We start from the raw sequence: 19,377 nt of genomic DNA on the forward strand, positions 1-19,377 counted from the left end.
TCTCCCCATCTCCAAGTGCTCGTCAAGAACACCTGGGCCCCATCTTTTGGGGTTTTTAGGGAGGCATCCTTACAAAGGCACAAATGAGTAAATCATTGGCCACTGGTGACTGAGTCAACCTCCAGCCTCCCTCCCGTCCCCTTTCTGGAGGCTGGTAGAGAGGGGACTGTAAGTTCCAGCCCTCTGATCACTCGGTTGGTTTCCCAGGCAGCAAACCCCAATCCTTAGGGCCTTTCCAAAAGTCACCTCATGAAACTCAGTTCAGCTGCGGTTGGCTTTGGAGCTATTCAAGAAATGATGACAACAGACCAAATATTATAAGAAAAGATGCTCCCATTGCTGTTAAACGTAGGAAATTTCAAGGGTTTTAGGAGCTCTGTGTCAAATACATATTTCTTATTATAAATCACACTCTCAGCCTGTGACTTGAAGTGTAAATATTTTTTACCCAGTTTATTTGTCCTATAACTTTTGTCACGTTCATCTTACAACAGTTTTTCCCAAGGGGAAACTTTAATTTTTTTTTTTTTTTTTTTTTTTTTTTTTGCGGTACGCGGGCCTCTCACTATTGTGGCCTCTCCCGTTGCGGAGCCGCAGGCTCTGTGGCCATGGCTCACGGGCGCAGCCGCTCCGCGGCATATGGGATCTTCCCAGACCGGGGCACGAACCCGTGTCCCCCGCATCGGCGGGCGGACTCTCAACCACTGCGCCACCAGGGAAGCCCGGAAACTTTAATTTTTATGTAGTTAAATATATCAGGCTTTCCACTTATGACTTCTATGCCAATCCTAAAAACTCTTAGAGCTCCCCTCTCTGAGATGATTTTGAAAACATGCCCCATTGTTTATTTCTAATACTTTAATAGTTTCATTTTAAACTATGAAATCTTTGAATCAGCTGATTCAGAAGTTACAAACTGTAAGGTAGAGCTAATAACCTAAGTTTTTTCCTTGGTGCTTTACCCAGTTGTCTTAATACCATCTACTTATTGAGCTCACTTCTCTGTGATTTTAAGGGTCACCTTTAAGTACTAAATTCCCATATACGCTTTAGTCTATGTCTTTATTTCCTATGTTGTTTCTTTGATCTGACTATTCATGGACAGTATCTCACTGTTTGTTACTGTTATTATAATAATGGGCCCAATATCCTATAGCATTAGTCCTCTCCTAGATGGACTGAGGAGGAATCACCATGTTTCTGGTGTCAAGTCTCTATCTGAGGACATGCCACGCCTTTCAAGTCTTCTTTTGTAACTTTCAGTAGTGTTCTTAAGTTGTCTTCAAAAAGATTTAATCTTTTTTGTTGTTATTATAGATGGGGCTTTTTCTTGAACTGTATCTTCTAACTGGTAGTTGCTTTTATGAAGCAACGGATATTTACATATTAAGTTTTCACCCAGACACCTTACTGAATGCTTTTATTTCTGTGTTTTTTAATAAAAGCTTTTCTAGCAGGATCTTTGGAGTTTTCTGGGTATTCAATCATATTATCTGCAAATAAAGGTAATTTTCATTACCTTTTCAAACTATAAAGACCCATATTCTTTTTCTTATCTGAATATTTTGTTGGAACCTCCAGAATAACGTGTGGACATTTTTGTCTTAATTCTGAAGTAAATGGGAACATATCTGACGTTTCCTACTAACTTTGTCTGTTGCATTATTTCTTTTCAAAATGAAAATCTTAAATAGGAATATTTGACTCTTGCTTGGTAAATATGTTTCCCATACTGGTAGGTTTATTCTTAATTTTATATATGGTACCAGCCAACTTCTATATCAGTATATGTGTATTTGTATATATATATTTAATCACCTGAAACCATTTCAGTGTATGTATTATGAAATCCCTTTATCATATTGAGATATTTCCCTCTCCTATTTTTCACTATTATAAACATTACTGCCATGATTTTACATGTCTTTGTGCACTTGTGTATCATGCAGGATAATGGTTGTAATTTTTTACTTTTAAATCTTTGCTACATCTGAAATTGGGATGTTACATTCCAGTCAGGGAAGAGAAAAACAACGTAAATAAGTAAATTATATAATATGGATGGTGGGAAGTGCAATGGGAAAAAAACAAACAGGGTGTAGAGGCAGAAAAATCTTCCCTTCTTCCCTCCTAGTTTCTTTGGCTGGTTTAATAATAAAATGGATATAAGACAGATTAACAGGAGAAAAACAAATTTAATTTTGTATGCATGGGAGCCCCATAAAAAGATGACTTGTGAAGAAGTGATCAAGCAGGAAGCTACCCTTTTGTAAGAAACATTTACATTTATAAATGAAATCTCTATTTGTAAGGGTATCTCCCTCTCTGTGCCAAAAAGAGGTGGATGACTCTACATCTTGATAAAGTGTTACCAATGCAGAAGGCAAAGACCTAAATCTGCGTAACAACCATACTCTTGTCAACTGTGCTTTGCCTGTAGCCTCCCATAACCAGCTCTCCCACTCCCAAACATCTTTTGTCCTTAGCTGGATGGTATTTAAGGTGGTGGCTTGGGTCACTTGGGGGAGTTACTCAGTATTCCTGGGTATCTCCCATGTATGCACAAGGTATACATGTTATTAAACTTCTATTTGTCTCCTGTTTACTATCTTTTATTACAGACGGATGTCAACCAAGAACCTAAAAGGATAGAGGAATATTATTTTTCCTCCCCTACACAAGGTTTGTTTATACAGCCTTCTTGGCCCTAAATTCCCTGTCTGGTGATAAGGATGTCTTCTACCCTCCTGGTGTTACCAGACCAAACCTGGGTCCACTCACCCACCATGCTGCAAAGCCAGTCTACTGACACCAGGCTGTGGTGAAGAAAGTACAGCATTTATTTCAGGGCTCAAGTAAGAGGAATGGGCAGCTCATGCTCAAAAGACCCAAAACTCCCAGATGGTTTTCAGGGAAAGGCTTTTAAAGGCAACAATTGGGGTGAGGGTTGCACGGTACATGACTTTCTTCTGATTGTTTGGTGGTGAGGTAACCAGGTGGTGCTCCAGGAACCTTAATCATCAACCTTCTGGTTCCAACCAGTCTGTGTTTGTGGTCAGCTTGTAGTCACCATCCTCCACCTGAGTGGGGTCTTAGTTCCTCTGAACAACTCAAAGATATGCAGCAGATTGCTATGTATAGCACTTGAGGAGGAAGCAGGACTCTTTATCTCTGCAGTATTGTTTCTTGACTGCTTTTCCTTTGTGTCTGCATTCCCTCACTCCTCTAATTAGTAACTGCTTGTGCCTGCTCTTTGGAACTCAGAGAAGGCCTAGGAGATTAAAGCCCTTTTCTACAAACAAACAAGAAACAGAGACATAGAGGGGCTTTTGTACCCAGGAGAGCCCTGCCGGGTCCTGCTCAGTTTCACTGGGGAGGGTACCTTTCACATGGCAGATTTATCTCCTGCTTTCTCAGGGAAAAAGGAGGGTAAGAATTTACTTCTGTTTTTTTGTTTCTTAAGTGACTTTTATGGGATTTTTTGTTTTTGTTTTGTTTTGGCCATGCTGCAGGGCATGTGGGATCTTAGTTCCCCAACCAGGGTTCGAACCCAATGCCCCCTGCAGTGGAAGCACAGTCTTAACCACTAGACTGCCACGGAAGTTCCAAGAGTTTACTTCTTGTAGTGGATGTTCCTCAAGTAACTTTAGTTCAAAATAACCAATATGCCAAAGTGACATTATTTTGAGATGACATATTCTGAACCCCTAAGGTAAGGGAGAAAGAAGGGGCTGAGTGGGGAGGAGGCCTCACTGAGAAAGAGACATGAATAAAGACTTGAAGGAGGTAAAGTTACCTAGGAATTGATCATTCCATGATGAGGGAACAGGGGTGCAAGGTCCTGAGGTGGGGACGTGTCTGAGTCCAGAAACAACAATGTGACTGAAACAGAGAAAGTGAAGGAGCAGAAAGAGGTAAGGTGGGTGGGAGCTGATCTTCTAGAGCCCTGGAGGTCACTGCCAGGGGCTTGGGATTTTACTGATTAGGGAAACCTCAGAGTAACACACATGTCAAATGTGTTTCAGAAAGATGTCTTTGGCAGCTACACTAAACACTGATGCTTGTGGTGGTGGGGGGTAGGGGCCGGGGGAGAGTGGTGGTTAGAATCTGAAAGACCACTTAAGAGACTATTGCAACAATCCATGTGAAGGTGATGGAGTCTGACTCTATTGTAAAGGAAAAGCCAGCGACCCCCGTGGAGATAGAGAAGGCTGTGGAGGAGAGCTCACCTTTGCAAAATGCCTTTCAGTCATTGCAGTGGAGATCTAGAAGAGAAGCAGCGTATACACGTCTGGAGGTCAGGGAGGACACATCTGGAAGTGGCCAGCTTGTACACTGTGCTATAGCCATGAGGTCAGCAAGAGCGAGTGCCTATGGAGAGAAGAGGCCCAGGAGACACTAACACCAAGAAAAGGAGCCTGCAAAGGAGACAGGACAGGAGGCCAGTGTGGCTGGAAGAAAGCCAGGAGGCTGCAGTGTCCTGGAAGCCAGAGTAAAGAAAATCAATCAAGGAGGGAGTGGGCAACTGAGAGGAAGGGTGCAGGCAGGCTGAGGAGGGCACTCAGCCCTGGTAAGAGGTATCCTACCCTTGGCCTGGATAAGAAGTTCCAGTGGAACAGCAGGATGAAAAGCTGGGCCAGACAAGAGAGGCTGTGAGGGGAAGAATTAGAGACAGGCTTACGTGGCTTACAAATAAACAACCTTCCTTAGGAAACCTAGGAAATGTTTTGAAATTTTTGTGATTTGTGATTGGCATATATTCAAGGTTTGTTTCCTGAAGAATTCAAGAGGCTAACAAATGGGAGTTTTGTATTCAAGGCTCACAAGAGCATCTCTGATCAGTTTGCGAGATTACCAAATAACAGTGTCTTCTGTAAAAAGGATGGGGAGAGAACGTAAAGTTCATTTTGTTTGCCATTCTGTTTTCTGAATGGTTGCAGAACATGGAAGCTAAATTCTTTCCATAAGTCATATTAACATCAGAATCTCCATGAGGCCTAATTTACAGAAGGAGAATTGTATTCTTCAATCCCGATACTGGCTTGTCTGTCTGCTGTGTTCACTTCCTCTCCCCGTCATGCCCCAACCCCACCACGAGAATGTAGGTTCCATGAGAACAGAAACCACCTCTGTCTGACTGACCCCTGTTCTCTGGTGCACACTGGCTCTCAACTAAATGTTAAGTATTAAATGAAATGAAATGCCTGTGTATGGAGACATTTTTAGTTGTCACAACTGGAGGTTGCTACAGGCATCCTAGCAGTCAGAAATACTGCTAAATATCCTACAACACACAGGACAGTCACCATAACAAAGATTATACCACCCAAAATGTCCATAGTGCCAAGGTTAGAGAGCCCTGCCTTAGAGAAAAAAGGAAAAAGAATTAACTCAATTCATGTGAAGAAAAACGGCCTCCAGCAGAAGCCTGGGGGTGCGGGGTGTATGTGTGTGTGTGTGTGTGTGTGTGTGTGTGTGTGTGTGTGTGTGTGTGTGTGTGTGTGTGTGTGTGTTTGGCTGCACTGTGAAGCTTGTGGGATCTTAGTTCCCTGACCAGGAATCGAACCTGGGCCCTCAGCAGGGAAAGCACGGAGTCCTAACCACTGGACAGCCAGGGAATTCCCAAGCATGGGTATATTAAAATTCCCTCAAACACTGCTGGCTCTCACCCGATGTGGCTTTAGGAATTCATTTGTGTGAACTTTCCACTGGTGCTACGGGGAAAGAATCCAGGTTGTAGTGTTTGAAGAGTACGTGGCAAAAGAATCCAAAACAAACTAGCAAATATTTCCAACAAATATAAACTGAAGACTATCCTTATGTATAAAAGAAGATGTTTGTTAGAAAAAGAATATCCCAGGAGAATAATAAGCAAAAGACTTACACATGTACATCACAAAAGATTTGTAAAACGCCAAAGAATACGGGGAAAAAAGCTCTAATTCATTAGTATTCAAAGAAGTTCAGTAAGTCATGATGCTATTGTCATTTGAAATAAAATCCCCAAATTAACAATATAGAAATACAATACAGATATATACATATATACCCATGATAAAATGTTACTTTACCTGCCCTAGTTCAGCGCCATATACTCTGCCACCCACTTTCCTACACCACACTGGCAGTCTGATCCTTCTGAAACTAAAACCGACTGCCACTTCCTTGCCTGGAACCCTTCAGTGGGCCCCATTCCACTGGAGGCCCCTTGGCCTAGGGAGCGTTAGGGTCCCCAGAATCTGCCACTGGTCGTTCCTCCTCCCATGTCCAGCACCACCCTTTGGGCTCAAGCTATACACAGTGCAGATGATCATCTGTAGCTGTTCGACCTTCTTGTTTACTCATAAATTTCCCTGGAATACCTAAAGCCTTTCCCCCCAGGAGACTCTCTGAGCCGGAGCCCCTATGGCACTCTCGGCTTAGTGTCATCATTTCACTTAGCACAGAGCCCGGAAATCCCAGTCCTCTCCTTAGAATGTAAGCTACAAGCTAGGACTGTCTTATTAATTTTTGTATCCACGGTGCTAGCACAGTGTCTACTTGGTGCGCAGAATGATTAACATTTAAATTGTTTTGTTCATTCCTTTCTTTCATTTTCTTTTATTGTTTGAAATGTTCAGTACTGAGTTTAGAAAACAGTGTTGGTGATTATACAGACAGCCCATCGGAACTTGAGTATTCTAACTTTTTAACTAGACCTTTCTCTGTAAACCAATGTTCATCACATAAACCTTAGAAACTGACTGTAGATCCAAACTGAATTTAAAAGTAAATGAGAATTAACCATCTACCACATGTATTTTCCCTAAGGAAAACAGCTAAAGGTAAAAGCTCTTCCAGAACATAGAGACAGGTTTCCACAGAAGGCAATGGCTTTGAGACATATTAAAAAGGAAGGAAAAAAGAAAAAAAGAGAGGAAGGAAAAGTCAGGAAACTTGGATACAATCTTAACTTTAAAAATACAATTTTGGCTTTAGTTTGTGAATGTTTTCAATTTGGGGACTCAATGGTATTGACCACAGGTGACACACAATCACCTTGACCTCAGCAGAAAACCTTGAGAATGCTCCGCAATGGCTGTATCTAAAGGAAACAGATGTTTGCCCTTCAGATGTATGGTATGACTCAATGAACACATCCCTTGCCAAACAGTTATGTATAGCTCAAGGATTTTTAAATCAAATATTGATTATTCAGCTAAATAAAAAAGAAATTCAGCAGCATACGTAATCACACATATCCCCTTCCCTCATGTTAAGCTTTCACACAGAAGGCTTTCTGAGACAGCATGTAAAGGTGCCAAAAGCAAACTGATACATGAAAAGGCCATGCTAGGAAAACTGGAGAAATAATGCCATTTACTCATAAATATGCTTCATTTTATCTGGAGAATTAGATATGTTTAATATCTATATATAAGTTGATATGACATTTTTTTCATCATAATTTTAAAGTATAATCCAAGACTAAAAAACATATTCTTTTTTTCTTTCAAACTTAAAGCTACAGAAGACCCCTTTCCTATCACTGAACTTATTGATCCAAAGACAGTCAATACTGAAATACATGGCTACCTCTCAAAGAAGGGTCAAAATAAAGAGAAAGCCCGAAGTCTTCTCTAATTATTTCAGCTGCTGCCAATGGCAGGCGCTCCTGCTTTCACAGGCAGCACTGGTCGGTCTAATGCTGGTCCAAGTAATCTTCAAATCTTATTTCTGGAGAATGGAAACCTGTAGGGGCTGCAAAGTAAATCATCCAGTGAGACCTTGGTCCTACAGTGACGAAATTCTTATAAAAGCTATAAGGGCCAAGGCTATCCAATACCACACAAGCATATAAAATACATAAGGCTCCATGGGAAAAAACACTAACCATGAGAAATGATGACTTCTCTCACCAGTATAAAAGTGGGAAAAACTCAAGCCCAGTTTTAAATAGGTTGTCATTTTAGACTTCCTCTATAAAAAGCCAAATTATTACCAGGTCCCAATAAGTATGGAAGAAGTGCTGGTCAAGGAGATGTTTAACCTATACCTTTGATCCTAGGATAAACCAGGCAGTTAAATAATTTCAAAATGTGCAAAACAGACATTCCCCTTGAGTTCGTGAGGCGCTACAAAGTGTCTTTCAAATGACCCGCGAGTCCAACTTATTAAACAGCCACACAGGTGAGAACCAAATTCAGGTTTCCAACAGAAATTGGAGAATGTTACTTGGCAAAGCTACATTTCCCTAAGACAGCTTGTCAGGTAGCTGGTCAGTCTAAATTACTCTGGCTCCTCTGGAATTGCTGTCAAATCCCACTTGGCTGAGAGCTGAGGTCAGAGGACGTGAAGGCCAGCAGACGCTGGCTGAGCAGGGCATTGTGCCGCTTCAGGTACACTATGATGTCTCCTTGCTTCTCCACAATCTCTTCCAGGCTTGAGAGAGTCCTGCACAGAACCAAGGTATTCATGAGTTACACATGTTCACCAAAAGTCTCTTTGCAAATGGATCTCTACTAGTTTTCAGTACAGCACGTTATATCTGTTACTTTTTCTTAGATTTTATAAGCCAAGGCAATATCCCCAAATGAGATTCTTTCTTTAGGCTTGGTTTCACCACAGCTGAGAGGAAGTAAACAAATCAAACATAGTTGTAAACATATTTTAACATATGCAGAGTCCTTAAACTCCAAGCATCAGAATGGTCTCTAGATTTCCAGATGGAATAAACTTTTAAATCTCTTTCACTAATCTTTTACTCCACACTTACCTGAATCCAGTCTCCGAGGTAATATTGCTGGGGTAAGCATAGATTTTTTCTTCTTCAAGTACATCAGGCTGTGGCTTGGCTTTATTAAATTTTCGAATTTTCACTAAAATAATAAAGTCATTATTGTCAGGTTATCCAATCACGAAAAATTTTCTAATTCCATTTATTCAAATTTCATTAGTAATTGGCTATTCTTTTCAAGTAATATGCAAAAAAAAAAAAACGGTTCATAAAGTAAATAAACAAATAGGGAAAATGTGCTAAAAGGGAATGGAAATGATGATGCAGAGGCAAGAGAAGAGTCAGGAAAGAGCCATCAGCGCTCATTGCCCGGAAGTGAAGACACGTGGAAGAGCCAGGGAATTCGGTGACCTGGAGGCCACTGACGAACCTGAAGCCTTAACCCCAACATGAGTGTCCTTGGAGACATGACCTTTGGTGAGGTAATCAAAGTAAGAACAAAGTAATGGGGGCTGTGCTGATCTGAGAGATGAAGGGACACCAGGAATGCACCTGCACAGAGCAAAGGCCACGTGAGGACACAGCGAGAGGCGGCCACCTACACACCAAGGAAGAAGCCTCTGGAGAAGCCAGGCCTGCGACACCCCGATTTCAGAGGTCCAGCCTCCACAACTGAGAGAAAATAAGTTTGTGTGTCTTAGTCACCCAGGCTGGGTATGTGCTCTGGCAGCCCCAGCAGCCTAATGCACGTGGGTAGAAGTCTGCTGCAGAGAGTTGAATAATCAGACACAACAAGGCTGTTGTTCCCAACCTCGCAGGTTTGGCTACAGACTGAGCTGAACAATCTGCATGTCTGAGTAAGAGCCACTGTCTGGGGACACTGACCCACCTGCGTAATAACCCTGGGACACGGCTGGAATGAGCACTCCCACCACAGATGGTGACAAGGGGACAAGAGAAAAGGCTGAGCCAGGCCTCAGTGATGGCAGTGACTGTCCAATGAGACTGGCCTTGAGAATTGTTTGTGCAGCTCCAAATGGGTCAAGTATTCAACACGTGGGAAGGGGGAGGGGAGGTGGGTTAGGCCCCAGCACAATTTTTAAAAACTCCACATATGATTCTTTCCTTTCTTGTAACAACCCTTGAGATATAATTCACATACAATGCAATTCCTTCAAAGTGTACAATTCAATGGTTCGGTACATTCAAACAGTTGTGCAACTGTCTCCATAATCAATTTTAGAACATCTTGTCACCCCAGAAAGAAGCCTGGGATCCATGAGCAGTCACTCTCTAGGTACCCCCACCTCCAGGACTAGGCAACCACTAATGTGTTCTCCTTCTCTATAGATGTGCCTGCTCTGGGCATTCCAAGTACACAGAATCATACAATATTTACGTCTGGCTTTTTTTTCTCTCAGCATAATGCTTTCAAGGTTCATCCATACTGTAAGTGTCAGTGCTTCATTCCACTATTCTTTCCTTTTTGTGGCTGAATACTATCCTCTGTATGGGTAGAACACCTTCTGTTGGTCTAGTCCTCACTTTATCCTAACACCATTTAGATTGTTTCCACTTCTGGTTGCTATAAATAATGCCATTTGGAACATCTGTGTAAAAGTACACATGGACCCAGAAGTGCATGTGCTGAGTCATATGTTCAACCTGTCATGGAACTCCCAGGACCCACAGATGATTCTGATGTGACTCTCAGATGAGAATGAGGCTGGAGAAGATTAAACAAAGAGGTTAAAGAGAAATGTGAGAAGGTTAGGAGACATGCAGAGGGTTCAATCAGAAAGGACCAGAAGGAAGTGGGCAGTGAGATGCCGAAAGAACCAGTGAGGGAATGTAACAAGAAGCCCTTGATTTTTAGGTGGTGGCCAAGAGAGTTAGAAATGAGAAGCCCCTCACACAAAAACAGACACACACAGATCAACACACAGAAACAGAACAGAGGACACAGAAATAAACCTACACACTTATGGTCAATTAATCCATGACAAGGGAAGCAAGAATATACAATGGAGAAAAGAATCTCTTCAATAAGCATTGCTGGGAAAACTGGACAGCTACATGTAAAAACTGAAATTAGAACATTCTCCAACACCATATACAAAAATAAACTCAAAATGGATTAAACACCTAAATGTAAGGCTGGAGACTATAAAACTGCTAGAGGAAAACATAGGCAGAACACCCTGACACAAATTGCAACAATGTTTTTTTGGATCCATATGCTACAGTAATGGAAATACAAGCAAAAATAAACAAATGGGACCTAATGAAACTTAAAAGCTTTTGCACAGCAAAGGAAACCATAAACAACACAAAAACAAAACCTACAGAATGGGAGAAAATATTTCCAAACCACAAGACCAACAAGGGATTAATTTCCAAAATATACAAACAGCTCATATAGCACAATATCAAAAAAACAAACAAACAACACAATCAAAAATTCGGCAAAACTCCTACACAGACATTTCTCCAAGAAGACATCAAGATGATCAACAGACACATGAAAAGATGCGCAACACGGCTAATCAGAAAAATGCAAATCAAAACTACAATGAGGTATCACCTCACACCAGTCAGAATGGCCATCATCAAAAGTCTACAAAAAAGGGCTTCCCTGGTGGCGCAGTGGTTGAGAGTTCGCCTGCCGATGCAGGGGACATGGGTTTGTGCCCCGGTCTGGGAAGATCCCACATGCCGCAGAGCGGCTAGGCCCGTGAGCCATGGCCACTAAGCCTGCACGTCCGGAGCCTGTGCTCCGCAACGGGAGAGGCCACAACAGTGAGAGGTCTGCGTACCGCAAAAAAAAAAAAAAAAAAAGTCTACAAAAAAAGAAGTCTACAAATAAAATAAAATAAACAGTCTACAAATAATAAATGCTGGAGGGGGTGTGGAGAAAAGGGAACCCTCCTGCACTGTTGATGGGAATGTAAATTGGTACAGCCACTATGGAGAACAGTATGGAGGTTTGTTAAAAAACTAAAAGCAGATTTACCATATGATCCAGCAATCCCACTCCTGGGCATATATCCAGAGGAAAAACATGGTTCAAAAGGATACATGCAGGGGACTTCCCTGGTGGCACAGTGGTTAAGAATCTGCCTGCCCGCGAGCCGCGGCTAAAAGCGTGGACCCCAAGGATGGGCGCGAGCCGCGGCTAAAAGCGTGGACCCCAAGGATGGGCGCGAGCCGCGGCTAAAAGCGCGGATCCCAGAGACGGGCGCGAGCCGCGGCTAAAAGCACGGACCCCAGAGACGGGCGGGAGACGCTAAGGCTGCTGCTGCCGCCACCAAGGGGCCTGTGTGCGAGCACAGGTCACTATCCACACCCCTCTTCCGGGGAGCCTGTGCAGCCCGCCACTGCCAGGGTCCTGGGAACCAGGGACAACTTCCCCGGGAGAACGCACGGCGCGCCTCAGGCTGGTGCAACGTCACGCCGGCCTCTGCCGCCGCAGGCCCGCCCCGCACACCGTGCCCCTCCCTCCCCCCGGCCTGAGTGTGCCAGAGCCCCCGAATCAGCGGCTCCTTTAACCCCGTCCTGTCTGAGCAAAAAACAGACGCCCTCCAGCGACCTACACGCAGAGGCAGGGCCAAATCCAAAGCTGAGCCCCTGTGAGCTGTGAGAACAAAGAGAAAGGGAAATCTCCCAGCAGCCTCAGAAACAGCGGATTAAAGCTCCACAATCAAGTTGATGTACCCTGCATCTGTGGAATACATGAATAGACAATGAGTCATCCCAAATTGAGGAGGTGGACTTCGAGAGCAAGATCTATGATTTTTTCCCCTTTTCCTCTTTTTGTGAATGTGTATGTGTATGCTTCTGTGTGAGATCTTGTCTGTACAGCTTTGCTTCCACCATTTGTCCTAGGGTTCTATCCGTCCATTGTTTTTTTTTTAAATTTTTTTCTTAATAATTAATTTTAATAACTTTATTATACTTTTCCTTCCTTCCTTCCTTCCTTCCTCCCTCCCTCCCTCCCTCCCTTAGACAACGAATCATCCCAAATTGAGGAGGTGGACTTTGAGAGCAAGATTTATGATTTTTTCCCCTTTACCTCTTTTTGTGAGGGTGTATGTGTATGCTTCTGTGTAAGATTTTGTCTGTATAGCTTTGCTTCCACCATTTGTCCTAAGGTTTTATCCATCCCTTTTTTTTCTAAATAATTATTTTTTAATTCAATAACTTTATTTTATTTTACTGTATCTTTTCTTTCTTTTTTCCTTCCTTCCCTCCTTCCTTCCTTCCTTCCTCCCTCCCTCCCTCCTTTCTTTCCTTCTTGCCTTCTTGCCTTTTCTTTTCTTTCTTTCTTTCTTTCTTTCTCTTCCTTCCTTCCTTCTCTCCTTTCTTTCTTTCTTTCTTCCTACTTCTACTAATTCTCTCTACTTTTTCTCCCTTTTATTCAGAGCCATGTGGATGAAAGGCTCTTGGTGCTCCAGCCAGGAGTCAGGGCTCTGCCTCTGAGGTGGGAGAGCCAACTTCAGGACACTGGTCAACAAGAGACGTCCCAGCTCCACATAATATCAAACGGCGAAAATCACCCAGAGATCGCCATCTTAACACCAGCATCCAGCTTCACTCAACGACCAGCAAGCTACAGTGCTGGACAACCTATGCCAAACAACTAGCAAAACAGGAACACAACCCCACCCATTAGCAGAGAGGCTGCCTAAAATCATAATGAGGCCACAGACACCCCAAAACACACCACCAGACGTGGACCTACCCACTAGAGAGACAAGATCCAGCCTCATCCACCACAACACAGGCACTAGTCCCCTCCACCAGGAAGCCTACACAACCCACTGAACCAACCTTAGCCATTGGAGACAGACATCAAAAACAACGGGAACTATGAACCTGCAGCCTGCAAAAAGGAGACCCCAAACACAGTAAGATAAGCAAAATGAGAAGACAGAAAAACACACAGCAGATAAAGGAGCAAGATAAAAATGCACCAGACCTAACAAATGAAGAGGAAATAGGCAGTCTACCTGAAAAAGAATTCAGAATAATGATAGTAAAGATGATCCAAAATATTGGAAATAGAATGGACAAAATGCAAGAAACATTTAACAAGGACCTAGAAGAAATAAAGATGAAACAAGCAACGATGAACAACACAATAAATGAAATTAAAAATGCTCTAGATGGGATCAATAGCAGAATAACGGAGGCAGAAGAACGGAGAAGTGACCTGGAAGATAAAATAGTGGAAATAACTACTGCAGAGCAGAATAAAGAAAAAAGAATGAAAAAAACTGAGGACAGTCTCAGAGACCTCTGGGACAACATTAAACGCACCAACATTCGAATTATAGGGGTTCCAGAAGAAGAAGAGAAAAAGAAAGGGACTGACAAAATATTTGAAGAGATTATAGTTGAAAACTTCCCTAATATGGGAAAGGAAATAGTTAATCAAGTCCAGGAAGCACAGAGAGTCCCATACAGGATAAATCCAAGGAGAAATACGCCAAGACACATATTAATCAAACTGTCAAAAATTAAATACAAAGAAAACATATAAAAAGCAGCAAGGGAAAAACAAAAAATAACACACAAGGGAATCCCCATAAGGTTAACAGCTGATCTCTCAGCAGAAACTCTGCAAGCCAGAAGGGAGTGGCAGGACATACTGAAAGTAATGAAGGAGAAAAACCTGCAACCAAGACTACTCTACCCAGCAAGGATCTCATTCAGATCTGATGGAGAAATTAAAACCTTTACAGACAAGCAAAAGCTGAGAGAGTTCAGCACCAACAAACCAGCTTTACAAAAAATGCTAAAGGAACTTCTCTAGGCAAGAAACACAAGAGAAGGAAAAGACCTATATTAACGAACCCAAAACAATTTAGAAAATGGGAATAGGAACATACATATCGATAATTACCTTAAATGTAAATGGACTAAATGCTCCCACCAAAAAACTGAATGGACACAAAAACAAGACCCATATATATGCTGTCTATAAGTGACCCACTTCAGACCTAGAGACACATACAGACTGAAAGTAAGGGGATGGAAAAAGATATTCCATGCAAATGGAAACCAAAAGAAAGCTGAAGTAGCAATTCTCATATCAGACAAAATAGACTTTAAAATAAAGACTATTAGAAGAGACAAAGAAGGACACTACATAATGATCAAGGGATCGATCCAAGAAGAAGATATAACAATTGTAAATATTTATGCACCCAACATAGGAGCACCTCAATACATAAGGCAAATACTAACAGCCATAAAAGGGGAAATCGACAGTAACACATTCATAGTAGGGGACTTTAACACCCCACTTTCACCCATGGACAGATCATCCAAAATGAAAATAAATAAGGAAACACAAGCTTTAAATGATACATTAAACAAGATGGACTTAATTGATATTTATAGGACACTCCATCCAAAAACAACAGAATACACATTTTTCTCAAGTGCTCATGGAACATTCTCCAGGATAGATCATATCTTGGGTCACAAATCAAGCCTTGGTAAATTTAAGAAAATTGGAAATTGTATCAAGTATCTTTTCTGACCACAACGCCATGAGACTAGATATCAATTACAGGAAAAGATCTGTAAGAAATACAAACACATGGAGGCTAAACAATACACTACTTAATAACAAAGTGCTCACTGAAGAAATCAAAGAGGAAATAAAAAAATACCTAGAAACAAATGACAATGGAGACACAACGACCCAAAACCTATGGGATGCAGCAAAAGCAGTTTAAGGGGGAAGTTTATAGCAATACAAGCCCACCATAAGAAGCAGGAAACATCTCGAATAAACAACCTAACCTTGCACCTCAAGCAATTAGAGAAAGAAGAACAAAAAAACCCCAAAGTTAGCAGAAGGAAAGAAATCATAAAAATCAGATCAGAAATAAATGAAAAAGAAATGAAGGAAACAATAGCAAAGATCAATAAAACTAAAAGCTGGTTCTTTGAGAAGATAAACAAAATAGATAAACCATTAGCCAGACTCATCAAGAAAAAATAGGAGAAGACTCAAATCAATAGAATTAGAAATGAAAAAGGAGAAGTAACAACTGACACTGCAGAAATAAAAAAGATCATGAGAGATTACAACAAGCAACTCTATGCCAAAAAAATGGACAATCTGGAAGAAATGGACAAATTCTTAGAAATGCACAACCTGCGAAGACTGAATCAGGAAGAAATAGAAAATATGAACAGACCAATCACAAGCACTGAAATTGAAACTGTCATTAAAAATCTTCCAAACAAACAAAAGCCCAGGACCAGATGGCTTCACAGGCGAATTCTATCAAACATTTAGAGAAGAGCTAACACCTATCCTTCTCAAACTCTTCCAAAATATAGCAGAGGGAGGAACACTCCCAAATTCCTTCTACGAGGCCACCATCACCTTGATACCAAAACCAGACAAGGATGTCACAAAGAAAGAAAACTACAGGTCAATATCACTGATGAACATAGACGCAAAAATCCTCAACAAAATACTAGTAAACAGAATCCAACACCACATTAAAGGATCATACACCATGATCAAGTGGGGTTTATTCCAGGAATGCAAGGATTCTTCTACATATGCAAATCTATCAATGTGATAAACCATATTAACAAATTGAAGGAGAAAAACCATATGATCATCTCAATAGATGCAGAGAAAGCTTTTGACAAAATTCAACACCCATTTATGATAAAAACCCTGCAGAAAGTAGGCATAGAGGGAACTTTCCTCAACATAATAAAGGCCATATATGACAAGCCCACAGTCAACATCATCCTCAATGGTGAAAAACTGAAAGCATTTCCACTAAGATCAGGAACAAGACAAGGTTGCCCACTCTCACCACTCTTATTCAACATAGTTTTGGAAGTTTTAGCCACAGCAATCAGAGAAGAAAAGGAAATAAAAGGAATCCAAATCGGAAAAGAAGAAGTAAAGCCGTCACTGTTTGCAGATGACATGATACTATACATAGAGAATCCTAAAGATGCTACCAGAAAACTACTAGAGCTAATCAATGAATTTGGTAAAGTAGCAGGATACAAAATTAATGCACAGAAATCTCTGGCATTCCTATACACTAATGATGAAAAATCTGAAAGTGAAATCAAGAAAACACTCCCATTTACCACTGCAACAAAAAGAATAAAATTTCTAGGAATAAACCTACCTAAGGAGACAAAAGACCTGTATGCACAAAATTATAGGACACTGATGAAAGAAATGAAAGATGATACAAATAGATAGAGAGATATACCATGTTCTTGGATTGGAAGAATCAACATTGTGAAAATGACTCTACTACCCAAAGCAATGTACAGATTCAATGCAATCCCTATCAAACTACCACTGGCATTTTTCACAGAACTAGAACAAAAAATTTCACAATCTGTATGGAAACACAAAAGACCCCGAATAGCCAAAGCAATCTTGAGAACGAAAAACGGAGCTGGAGGAATCAGGCTCCCTGACTTCAGACTATACTACAAAGCTGCAGTAATCAAGACAGTATGGTACTGGCACAAAAACAGAAAGATAGATCAATGGAACAGGATAGAAAGCCCAGAGATAAACCCACGCACATATGGACACCTTATCTTTGATAAAGGTGGCAGGAATGTACAGTGGAGAAAGGACAGCGTCTTCAATAGGTGGTGCTGGGAAAACTGGACAGGTACATGTAAAAGTATGAGATTAGATCACTCCCTAACACCATACACAAAAATAAGCTAAAAAAGGATTAAAGACCTAAATGTAAGGCCAGAAATTATCAAACTCTTAGAGGAAAACATAGGCAAAACACTCTATGACATAAATCACAGCAAGATCCTTTTTGACCCACCTCTTAGAGAAATGGAAATAAAAACAAAAATAAACAAATGGGACCTAATGTAACTTCAAACTTTTGCACAGCAAAGGAAACCATAAACAAAACCAAAAGACAACCCTCAGAATGGGAGAAAATATTTGCAAATGAATCAATGATCAAAGGATTAATTTCCAAAATTTACAAGCAGCTCATGCAGCTCAATAACAAAAAAAAAAAACCCAATCCAAAAATGGGCAGAAGACCTAAATAGACATTTCTCTAAAGAAGATATACAGACTGCCAACAAACACATGAAAGAATGCTCAACATCATTAATCATTAGAGAAATGCAAATCAAAACTACAATAAGATATCATCTCACACCAGTCAGTATGGCCATCATCAAAAAATCTAGAAACAATAAATGCTGGAGAGGGTGTGGAGAAAAGGGAACACTCTTGCACTGCTGGTGGGAATGTGAATTGGTTCAGCCACTGGAGAACAGTATGAAGGTTCCTTAAAAAACTACAAATAGAGCTACCATATGACCCAGCAATCCCACTACTGGGCATATACCCTGAGAAAACCAAAATTCAAAAAGAGCCATGTACCAAAATGTTAATTGCAGCTCTATTTACAATAGCCAGGAGATGGAAACAACCTAAGTGCTCATCATCGGATGAATGGATAAAGAAGATGTGGCACATATATACAATGGAATATTACTCAGCCATAAAAAGAAATGAAATTGAGCTGTTTGTAATGAGGTGGATAGACCTAGAGTTTGTCATACAGAGTGAAGTGAGTCAGAAAGAGAAAGACAAATACCGTATGCTAACACATATATATGGAATTTAAGGGAAAAAAATGTCATGAAAAACCTAGGGGTAAGACAGGAATAAAGACACAGACCTACTAGAGAACCTACTTGAGGATATGGGGATGGGAAGGGTGAGCTGTGACAGGGCAAGAGAGATGCATGGACATATATACACTACCAAACGTAAGGTAGATAGCTAGTGGGAAGCAGCCGCATAGCACAGGGAGATCAGCTCGGTGCTTTTTGACCACCTAGAGGGGTGGGATAGGGAGGGTGGGAGGGAGGGAGACGCAAAGGGAAGAGATATGGGAACATATGTATATGTATAACTGATTCACTTTGTTATAAAGCAGAAACTAACACACCATTGTAAAGCAATTATACCCCAATAAAGATGATAAAAAAAAAAAAAAAAGAATCTGCCTGCCAATGCAGGGGACACGGGTTCCAGCCCTGGTCTGGGAAGATCCCACATGCAGCAGAGCAACTAAGCCCATGTGTCACAACTACTGAGCCTGTGCTCTAGAGCCCCCGAGCCACAACTACTGAGCCCACGTGCCACAACTACTGAAGCCTGTGCACCTAGAGCCTGTGCTCCACAACAACAGAAGAAGTCACCACAATGAGAAGTCCTCGCAATGCAATGAAAAACAGCCCCCGCTCGCCACAACTAGAGAAAGCCTGCACGCAGCAACGAAAACCCAATGCAGCCAAAAGTAAATAAATAAAAATAAATAAATCTGTTTAAAGAAAAAAAGGACACATGCACCTCAAGGTTCACTGCAGCACTTTTTACAATAACCAAGACGTGGAAGCAACCTAAATGTCCATTGACAGATGAATGGATAAAGAAGACGTGACACATGTATACAATGGAATATTACTCAGCCATGAAAAAGAATGAAATAATGCCATTTACAGCAACATGGATGGACCCAGAGATTATCATACCACATGAAATAAGTCAGACAGAGCAAGACAAATATCATATGATTATCACTTATATGTGGAATCTAAAATAT

General features: G+C 41.2%; 1 protein-coding gene across 5 annotated transcripts in view; it reads right to left on the reverse strand.

The window, feature by feature from the left end:
- TMEM192 (transmembrane protein 192) overlaps positions 1–19,377 on the reverse strand; it is a 37,177-nt gene continuing 17,800 nt past the window's right edge. For 3 of the 5 annotated variants that reach the window (XM_022561652.2, XM_089912284.1, XM_022561653.3), the window contains 2 exons: positions 8,756–8,858; positions 10–8,433 (listed from right to left, as the gene is read on the reverse strand). In XM_022561652.2, coding sequence (XP_022417360.1) covers positions 8,295–8,433; positions 8,756–8,858 — 242 coding nt within the window. In that variant the 3' untranslated portion in view covers positions 10–8,294. Of the gene's footprint in view, positions 8,434–8,755; positions 8,859–19,377 lie in introns of all 5 variants that reach the window. The other 2 variants (XM_089912285.1, XM_089912286.1) reach the window with 2 other exon arrangements.

The sequence above is a fragment of the Delphinapterus leucas genome, chromosome 5, assembly GCF_059928025.1.
Source record: "Delphinapterus leucas isolate spDelLeu-1000000601 "Yukka" chromosome 5, BTC_Dleu_Yukka2, whole genome shotgun sequence".
Taxonomy (NCBI): Eukaryota; Metazoa; Chordata; class Mammalia; order Artiodactyla; family Monodontidae; genus Delphinapterus; species Delphinapterus leucas.